We start from the raw sequence: 10,461 nt of genomic DNA, 5'->3' as shown, positions 1-10,461 counted from the left end.
CATTATAAGATAATGGCATTTTCATTTTAATAAATTTGAAGAGTTAGAAGAAGGAAAACAAAAACCAATTTTTACTTGGATGAATGGATTGATACTTGTATTCAATTGTCTGTCAAATAGTACAATTGATACCACAAATTAGTGACTGCAGGCACATCTCAGCCATCCATTTTACTTGTATTTATGGAAGAAAACATAGAATCAATCCAATTATGAAAAATGATATTGTATTGGTGATTGTAGCATAATGTAGAGTTTATGAGAGAAGAGAACAGAATTGTGCTGACAATCCTTCATTTTCCCTTATATCACCTGTTACTCAGATCATTTTCAGCAAGCCCCTTTCTTCGTTCCTCTCGGCTAACTTATTTCTTGAAGCAATAGACATTTGTCTCAAGGGGATTTGTTTAATACACTTCATGGATTACTCGCATACTTTTGGCGAAACAAGATTACTTTTAGACTCTATTTTAAATTCGGACTCGTTTGGAATACATAACACCCTTTGAACAAAGTAAATTTCAGACGTGTCCACCACATCACACCCAAATTCTATGACATTCAAGGGTTAGTCTGGAAATCGAAATTCAGATTCTTCTCTAATATTACTAATAAATCACAAACTCTTAGCGTCTATCACATTACACCCAAAATCAATATCACACCAAAAATCAATCTTCCATGATGTTCAAGGGTTAGTCTGAATGTTGAAATCTGGATTCTTTCCTAATATTACTAATAGACCAAAAATCAATCTTCCATGATGTTCAAGGGTTAGTCTGAATGTTGAAATCTGGATTCTTTCCTAATATTACTAATAGATCACAAACTCATAATAATGTTCAGAGTTGTTAAGGAGTTTGAAATTCGGAATATACCTTATTATTACAAAATTAAAAGCAATTTCAGTCAAGAGATGTAAAAATACAAACTGACATAAATATTTGTTATCACATGCATGAAATGTAACATTACGTAGAGTTTTGTCAACATAAATCTAATATGACATTTCATGATCGATAGATGATTGAGGGATTCCAACATCTTTAGAATATTATTGGTCGATCTCGCCACTGCCGAATCCACTTTGATCGAATCTTTTGTTGTGTAACGGTGAAATGTACTCCACACAACTCTTAAATCTTCATCTGTCTTCAGCTCAAATTTGTAAAATTTTACCTATTCTTTGTTATCAATCAAGGGTAGGAGTGAGAATAGGCTGAGCCGAGTTAGACTTTGACAAACTTAAGTCTGGACTGTTAAAGAATTCAAAGCCTAAGCTTGACCTAAGGTCTATCATAGGTTTATTTTTTTGGCTTGAGGTTGACCTTTTCGAAGACGTGGTTAGCCTATTAACCTACTTAAAAAGCCTAAATCATTTGAACATATGTAACTAAGCAATTCTATTAATGTTTAAATAGACTAGAGAATTAAAAGTACAATGAGACTAAATATTATTTTTTTTGTATTGACTTATTTGTATAGTAGTATAAGTTTTGTAAGATTATTTGTTTGGGAAAACTTATGAAAATAACTTATGACATTATTCATAAAAAATTTTAAACTTATTTTTACATGTTCTTCAAGGTAACTTAGTTTTAATTTTGTATTTCAATATAAAGTATAAAATATATTATAAAAATAATGAATTTATTCATATTTATTAAAATAGGCCATCTTCATATGTTTAAAATGCTCTTCTTATGACCTAACCTCTTTGACTAAATAGGCTTATTAAAAAGTCTACGTCTTTTCTACTTTAAAAAAGTCCAGTCTGACCTTGGTTTGTGTAGGCTAGGCCGAAGGCCCATTGTCAATTAGCATGACCTATTTCCACCCCTAATCGAGGGTGAACAATACTCGATCTTAACCACTATTCAATTGTATGGTGCTAGCACAAGTGATTATCCAATTTGGATTTCAAATATAGAAAAGGGGGTCCCCCTGTGACCCTAAATTCAAAAGGAAGATTCACGCTATTGAAATAAACAAATGCGGGATGTCAAAATTGAGACATTGTGAGTTATTTTTGTTAGCAATATACGAGACATATTTATACAAGTTTTAGATCAATGCGGACCATATAAAATCAACCATGTCTCATGGGACGTTTTGGAAATTAAAATATGGATAAATACATATAAATGGCTTGTCTGGATATTGAAATTTGGATTGACTTTTTTACGTATGAAATAACACGGGAAAATAGGATTTGTTCAAATATTAAAATTTGGATTCATCCATTACATAAGCTTTTGCATATAGACAAACATAATATCTTTTTGGGTTAATACCTATTTTCACCCCTGCCATATGGACTTGGTTTGAAAAATCCCCCTGCCAAAAAAAAGTTGCAAGAATGGCCTCAACAAATTTCAAAAGTTTCATTTTGGCCCTTTATCAGGTCACATCATCAAAAAGTCTGATGTGGCAGTCTTTTTTTTTTAACTTTTTAATGAATTGAATTTCCACATCATATGTTCAGCCAATGCAATGACATTAATACCCTTAGTTTTTACATCCACAAAAACCCATATGTTCTCCATTTCAACAAAACCCCATCCTCTATACCTAACTCCCCACTATGAAGCTCGATCCGAAGCAACCGAATCTCATTAAAATTCTTCAAATCTTGAGTAGGTGAGTGATGCGTAACACCACCATCTCCATCATCCTCACTACCGACAGCAAGTGGCGAAGACGACGAAAACGAATTCCCCGGATTCGAATTCGAAGACGAACCTCTCTTGGGACCCAAAGACTGACCGATAGTTTGAATCGGTTTAGCAATCCCACAAAAACCAACCTCAGAAGATTCCAGAACGGACCAAGAGATTTATCATACGAAGCAGAAGCAGAATTCGAATCATCATCCGAAATAACACAATCAACTCTCACAATAACATTCTCAACCTGAGGAACTAACGAGTGAAACCAACGCGAGACAACACAACATCGACCCAAGGCTTTAACATCACTGATCTTGTTGAAAACTAAGAGGAGAAGAGAGTCAGGGATGCGATCAAAGTGATCGATTTGGGGGAAATAGGGTTCGGGGTAGATTCAGTTGGGTTTGGGAGGTTGATCTGAGCGAAGTGAGCACATGGTGAGACAGATCGAGAGATTGGATTGGAAATTGGGTTGATTTTGGGTAGATCTGGTCTTGGTTTTAGGGTTGAAGCGTGATTGGAAATGGATTAGGGTGAAGTGTGGTGAAACTTTTCTATGGAGATTTTTTGTGGATTAGGGTTGAGCACATTATGTAGAAAGAAGAAAATTCAAGAAACATGTAATGGGTTAGGGCACAAGAACATATGAGTTTTTGTGGATATAACAACTAAGGGTATTAATATCATTGCATTGGCTGAATATATGATGTGGAAATTCAATTCATTAAAAAGTTTAAAAAACACTGCCACATTAGACTTTTTGATGATGTGGCCTGATAAATGGCCAAAATGAAACTTTTAAAATTTGTTGAGGCCATTCTTGCAACTTTTTTTTGGCAAGGGAATTTTTCAAACCAAGCCCATATGGCAGAGGTGAAAATAGGTATTTACCCTATGTTTTTTAGAACAAAAAAGTTAAGTCCAATTTTTATACAAGTAATGTTAGATAAATATTAAAATACATCAACATGTATCTAGATTACATTGTTATGTCACCACCTAAATATATTATAAGATAAAAATAAAATGCATCAATAAATATGCCACCACCTAAATCTCTATATATGAATGGTTCTGCCATTGAGTTTTCCTGATTTGATTCTTTCAATTTTTCTCAACTTGGTAAGCTCTTCCATCCAATTCAAAAATTATTTGGCCAAGTTTCAGCTTCTTTTGTGGAATGATATGTCCGCTCAAAAAATGTCGTGGTATAAGACATCCTGGTTTCAAATAATCTTGAATAAAATATTGTGATTTTAAAAGTCAACCAAATAGGCATAATGCGTCTGAATGGATTTTGAGGTGGGCCACTTTGAAGTGGAAAAAATGTTTCTGAGAAACTATATCTTGTCAGATCGATACACACCCAGTTATATGCATTTGTTTGAAGATGACTCATTTCAAGGAAGTACATCAATTTTGCCTCTAGTGTTATACCGCTAACACAAGGAATAAGAGATGCATGACTTTTTATTGAATTATTCCTTTTGGCGTATAATATTGTTTATGATTCCTTATGCGCCTTCAACTCTCTTATAAGATGTTGACGAACAAGGGTATTATTTTCCTCTTCGTTACTCAGCAAAGCTGAAACAACTCGATAACCCCAGTTACCGTCACCCTTAACTCCTATAATCTGATTAATGTATTTGTGCATAAAAATATACAACTCTTCAATGTGTATCATTTTCAGTAATGACGGTGAAGGCCATGGTTTACTTATGTGGGCTCCTTTGATAAAAATTTATTTGGATGGTGAAATTGAAGAGTTCGAAAAATGTGCGTCAACATGTTCGAAATTGGATGGAGACTGTTTGTTTAAATTATCACTCAGCGTTTGTTTGACCATCTTAGGAGCACTCTTTGTTTTTACCAATCCATGGGAGGTTTCAAATATGTTGTTTTTAGATATGCAATCTTTCTCAGATGCTCTTTAATAAGAAGTTTCATGTTATCATCAACTTTCGAAAAACTCTCTTGAATCAACTCCCATTATGTCATAATATATACATTTGATTTACTCTTCTTTACCACTCCATCAACATCAAACCAAAGTTTTTTCAGTGTGAGTAAACCCATCCATACATATGAGCCTATCAAGTTTTATCTTTTTTTTTTTAATTAAACAAGCACACAGAAGACCATACGTCCTTCTAAGTGTACAAACACACTTTGAGCTATCTGAACCTATTATCTCCATTCACTTAGCTTCATGATAAATAAAATTAAATCCCGCTTAAGATATATTTCCCATCAATTGTGAATATAGATTTTTTTTCTATGAACCGTGTTCTAATATTGTGATATTTAAACCAACCCATAACCAAATCTCCTTTACTATTTTCCAATCAGTTCTTCAATATGGTGTGAGTAGATTTAACTATATTAGTTATAGTATTTCTAAAGTGTCTAACCTGATTAGCCCAAGGACAAACAATTTTCTTCTTCACCTGGTTTAGAATTGTGCTTTCAACATATTTCAAGAACTCCGAATGTATCCCGCACACCCTTCTGAATAATATGGAAGATTTGACATATAACTCTTTTGTAGTAGAATTTATCATATTATTGCAGACATACGTTATGCTTTTCAATATCACACTAGGTTTGACAATTTTCCTGTCTTCACCCTTGATTTGTTTGGTCCCTACTGCATGCTTAAGTCTACGTCTCACATGTTTTGTTATATGATTCATACACAATAAAACATATGATGTAGGAAACACAACTTTGCAACTGAATTCATCATTGTGGTGTCACAATCAGTGACAATCACATGTGACATGTTTTCTTGGTCTTTCAACATAGTTCTACACACTTCTAAAACTCATGTAACAATGTCTTCTTTTTTAAATTTCAAAAATGCAAAGTCAACTTAATAAGTCATATCTATAGAAGTAACATCAACAATTTCCAGATTTGGTAGCTTGTATGTGTTGGTCTTACATAGTGAATCCATTATGAATAGTGAGAAATATGTTGAACAACTTGATGGAATCAGGATGAGTTCAAAAACAAAACTTGAAGGATTTTTCCATCCTCATACACTTTGTACCTAGATACATAATGATCATCATCCAAAAAACTTAAATAATTGTTGAATTTCAGATCTTGAACCTCTTATTGCCTTATTTCTTGTGCGAACATTCTACACTTGCCTAATATTTATGACACTTTCAGTTTTTTCGTTTTCAAAGCGGATAATATGTTTTTGGATTGAGCCATGTTCAATGTCATGTCAAAGACAAGTTTCTTCTCTTTAGAATTCAGATAACATACAATCGAATGATCGACTAACTTGTGACACAAAACATGGTTATGTATACCACAAATTACATTATATGTCCATGTATTATTTGCCCTGACCTACTTGCACAAATTAAAAGGACACTCACATTTTCTCGATCTGGTGTCATCGTGTTTCAACTTTCGGATAGGTTCTCTATACTTGCCATTTCTTTCGCATCTCATCGTTACAATTGTCTGTCTTCTATTAGAACCAAAATCCAACTTCCCGATTACAACGTCGGACCCTAATTTGGCAGTCTCCGTGCGGATCCATTGAAACATATGTTCACGTATAGAAAACGCTTGCTTATTTGTAAATTATTTTCCAACATATACATGGACATCACCCGGTTTAACATCCATTGTTATAGTAGCCTCGAAGACGTATCATGATGCACTTTAACTAGTGCCAATCATAGCGGAAGACAATTCTAATTCAACATCGAAACACATATTTCAATATCTGGACACATTGTGACAAAATCTTAACGGAAGACAATTCTAATTCAACATCGAAACACTCCATATTTCAATTTCTAGACACATTGTGACAAAATCTGAATTTTAAAATCCGAACGTATCATACATATTTTAGCAAAATAAACCAGATGATCTAAAGTAATGATAAATGTAGTAAATGTACATTACCTAAAATTCCAATTTTTTTTCTTATTTTGATGCTAAAATACAGAAGAACGTTGTTTTGAAGTAAAAAGTCTTGAATGAGAATGAAAGGAGATTTTTGTTGGATTTTTCAAAAAAATGATATTATGATCACGAAGAACATGAAAATTGATATAATGCAAGGTGACACCCAAATTCGTTTTCCCACTTAAAATTCTAAATACTGTAATCCAATATGTGTTCAATATGCCTCAATGATAAAGTGATATTTTGCTATAAAATAAACACGTCCGAATGATAAAGTGACCACTACATTATCCAGGAAACAACACCCATGTCTCAACAATTTTCATATATGAATTTCTTAACTAAAGCCCTTAGCATGACTTTTTTTTTCATTAGAGCTGTCAACGTCTTGTTTTTGCCTCGTCGGAGGTATTGAGTAATTTTTTGTTTGGTTTTACAAATAAAATTGTTTCCTTTACATTGTGGTAATCAAGTGAGTGTGAGACACTTGCTGTTAGGGGATATTAACCTAATACAAATATTTATAGAGCACAGAACCATATATTTAATGAACAATCTTAACAAAAATTCAGAAACATCCACTATTTAAATCATTAAGAATAATATATTTCAACATCATGTATCACACCAAAACAATGTCTGATTAAGAATGTTCATTAGCAATATTTTTCGAAAGAATACGAAGGAAACAAGTGAGGTTCTTCTTAGCCTTAATCTCCGATATCTCAATTTTTTTCTCCTCTTCTTCATTAGTAGCCTTCATTTCTTGAGCAAAGTGCACTTTACGCACGAGCTTTCTCAACTCCTGAAAAAGATTGGAACAATGTGAAAATATTAGATGTATGTTTCACCGTAACTGATGTTCTGAAAGCATTAGAAGACACATATCTGCAGCAACATCATCATGCAGATTGCAAAAAATTACCTGACGATCAAACTCAACACCTTGAACGGAATAAACTTCATTAGTGATTTGAATGTCCTTGCTGATCAAACCATCAAGCCACCTTGTTACTTGACTATCATCATATAATTTATATTCCTGATAAATTGCTCAAAGTATAAGAATACTTCGTTAGGACACAATACATTGTAACTAAGCTATCAAAGAAAGCAAAAAATAAAAAAACAACCTAATTACATCTCTGTTATAAAGATGAGATAGAGTTACGGTATTATAATTAGTAGTCTCATGTCTAGATGATAAGAAATTTAGACATGAACTCATACCTCATCCTCCTCCACTTCTTCAGTTTCTATCAAGTTCTCTTCATCATCTTCAGGATCATCGGACCCCAAGCCTGTTAAAGCTTGAAGCTCTTTGTGATCAGAATCCTTTGTTGCTTTTATTAATCGATCCATTAATTCTGGTTCCACATCCCGTAGCAATTTTCCTGAGATAACAGTTTATGCATGAAGAACATGAATCTGCACTGAACTGCAGAATGGACATGATAATACCATAGTAATTCTCAATTTCTTATCAACTTACCACATAAGTTGAATGACTATTGTTGAGATATTGATATTTATTGTAGAGATATTGATATTTATGGTACTTTGATTTGTTAAAAGGAAACGTTGTCATTTGGTTGATGCAAATTTTATTGATGAATGCCATCTTCAGTATTGGGTAATGCGATTCCACACACTCTTGTTTCCTAAGGACCCCTGTATGCTGTTCATCTCCGCCCTCTCCGCGTGTTTCGCTCAACGTGCCTTCTAACTCTTGTTTTCTAAGAGCTATCAAATGTGTGTTTTTGGGCTATTCTAGACCCCAAAAGAGGTAACAGTGTTATTCTCCACCTACATATTGATTTTGTTTTTGTAAGTGTTATATTCTTTGAGGATACACTATCTTTGCTTCACCCACTACATCTAGTTCTATAAAAGATGTTACTACTTCCCAGGTGATACATATTCCTTTATTTGAGCCATATATCTTTACTTATAATTCTCCAGTCACAACGAAACATGAGTTCATAGTTCAGACCGCTATTGTATTACTTAAGAGCGTCAACACGTTGAAACTCAAAAACGATTCCAGTGATTCAGCTCCAAAGACTGCTGCTATTGATTCTAGTGATTCACCTATTGTTCAATCTCTTCTACTACGGTCCCATCCGAGCCTTATATTGATTTACCCATTGCTCTTTGTAAAGGTAAAAGATTTACTTCTAATCCTCACCCTATTTACAACTTTGTGATTTCCCATCGATTGTCTCCTTCCTACTTTGCTTTTGTTTCCACTCTTTCATCTGTTTCTATTTCTATGACAGTTCATGAAGCATTATCTCATTGAAGACGAAAACAAAGCATACTTAGTTTACTATTTGCTAAAGTATGTTACATACCAACTCATGATTAATGCCAAAAGATATAGTAATGATAATTACATGAATGAATGTTTGAAGCAATATTGTCAACACAGATCATTGAAAATAGTGATTTGTTCAAATTCTACTACGTTATAATGCTACACGTCTCTATAGATAATATTTGACAACATTCTATCAAACAGAGTCTGTGGAACACTAACAATTTGTTCATGATCCGCTAACCTAGTGTCAATATAGCTGTTATTTGTCAACATTGACTGAAAGTGGATAATTAACATGGACCAATGCTCATATATGCATGGTGTGTTTTCAACCCGAAAAACCCTAATAGAACAAAACATAACAGAATGCTTCCAAAGTAATTGGTGATTTAGTTACCTATGTAATTGAACTGGCGTCGCCTTCCTTCACGAATATCTGGTCCCATTCTCTGCGACAAAACAACAAACACCTTCTCTTCAATAAACTCGAACCAGTAAAAAAAAAAACATTATCTATAGAATCACAAACAGAACTATTATAACTCATCATGCCAACACCAGTGATTAAGACGGAAAAGAAAAGGAAATAACCTTAACCAACGCAAGAGCTTCGAAAACACTCTGGTCCAATGAAACCACCCTGCAACAACCCAGAAACAAAATTCAGCAAAGATTGAAACTTTTGGAAGTATGGATTGAGAAATGAAGAAGATAAAGGAACCTGAGGATGCGTTTGATTTGGGGAGAAGAGAAGGAAGCTAAATCCATTCCCCATTTGACAGCACGTTTAGCTTCACGTTTCAATTGGTTGCGGCTCTTAAGGGAAGAATCTTCTTGTTCTTCTTCCTCAGGAACTCTATCTCTGAGTTGGGCAGTAGTGGTAGTAATGGGTGGTGGAACGTGGCCTCTTCGGAGGCTTCCGCGGGATGCAGTGATTGTGAAACGACGAGTTTTTGTGGGTTGTGGTGATGAGGATGGTGTTTGAAGAAGAAGAAGAAGATGAGTTTGGTGGTGGAATAGTGGAAGTTTGGGAGAAGGAGGATGGTGGTGGTGGTGAAAGCGCAAGAAGCATGGCGAATGTCGTAGAGAGCGTGATAGTAGTTGTTGGCTCATGTGTCACGGAATGAATGAAACTGAAATGAGTAGAGACAATGTGTTTTCTTTTGGTGTTTGTTTGACGATGATGATGCATTTTATCTCACTATCTATGTCTCTAGTCTAGAGACTAGTAGTAGATTTTACTCACTCTTTACTAATCATTTCAAGTGAACCACTAATTCGTTGATACATGCAATTATGTTAAAACAATAATTAAATAATTTTACTTATTTATTTCATTTATAAGTCATTTAATCAATACATTAATAAAACTATTAAAATCTGAAAAGTTTTCATCAAAAGTCCTTGTTGCTACTTGCTAGGTATGATGTTAATATAGTTACAAAAGCATTGCGATTGGCTTCAAGAATTTTCTCCTTCGACGCCTCGAAGTACTCGGGTAGGTAGGTCCCCATCTTAGAGATGGAGTCACAA

At 34.1% G+C, this 10,461-nt stretch overlaps 1 protein-coding gene across 1 annotated transcript; it reads right to left on the bottom strand.

The window, feature by feature from the left end:
• Positions 1-7,175: 7,175 nt before the first annotated feature.
• LOC131642277 (uncharacterized) lies at positions 7,176-10,109 on the bottom strand. Its single transcript, XM_058912559.1, has 6 exons — positions 9,650-10,109; positions 9,520-9,568; positions 9,326-9,377; positions 7,839-8,002; positions 7,534-7,650; positions 7,176-7,413 (listed from the first exon to the last, which is right to left on the bottom strand). Exons 1-6 carry the CDS (start codon positions 10,039-10,041, stop codon positions 7,252-7,254), a joined length of 936 nt encoding a protein of 311 aa, XP_058768542.1. The 5' UTR covers positions 10,042-10,109; the 3' UTR covers positions 7,176-7,251.
• Between the last annotated feature and the right edge of the window lie 352 nt (positions 10,110-10,461).

The sequence above is a fragment of the Vicia villosa genome, linkage group LG1 (assembly GCF_029867415.1).
Source record: "Vicia villosa cultivar HV-30 ecotype Madison, WI linkage group LG1, Vvil1.0, whole genome shotgun sequence".
NCBI lineage: Eukaryota > Viridiplantae > Streptophyta > Magnoliopsida > Fabales > Fabaceae > Vicia > Vicia villosa.
The sequence above is the reverse complement of the archived record's forward strand: the minus strand, read 5'-3'. Positions and strand labels throughout refer to the sequence as shown.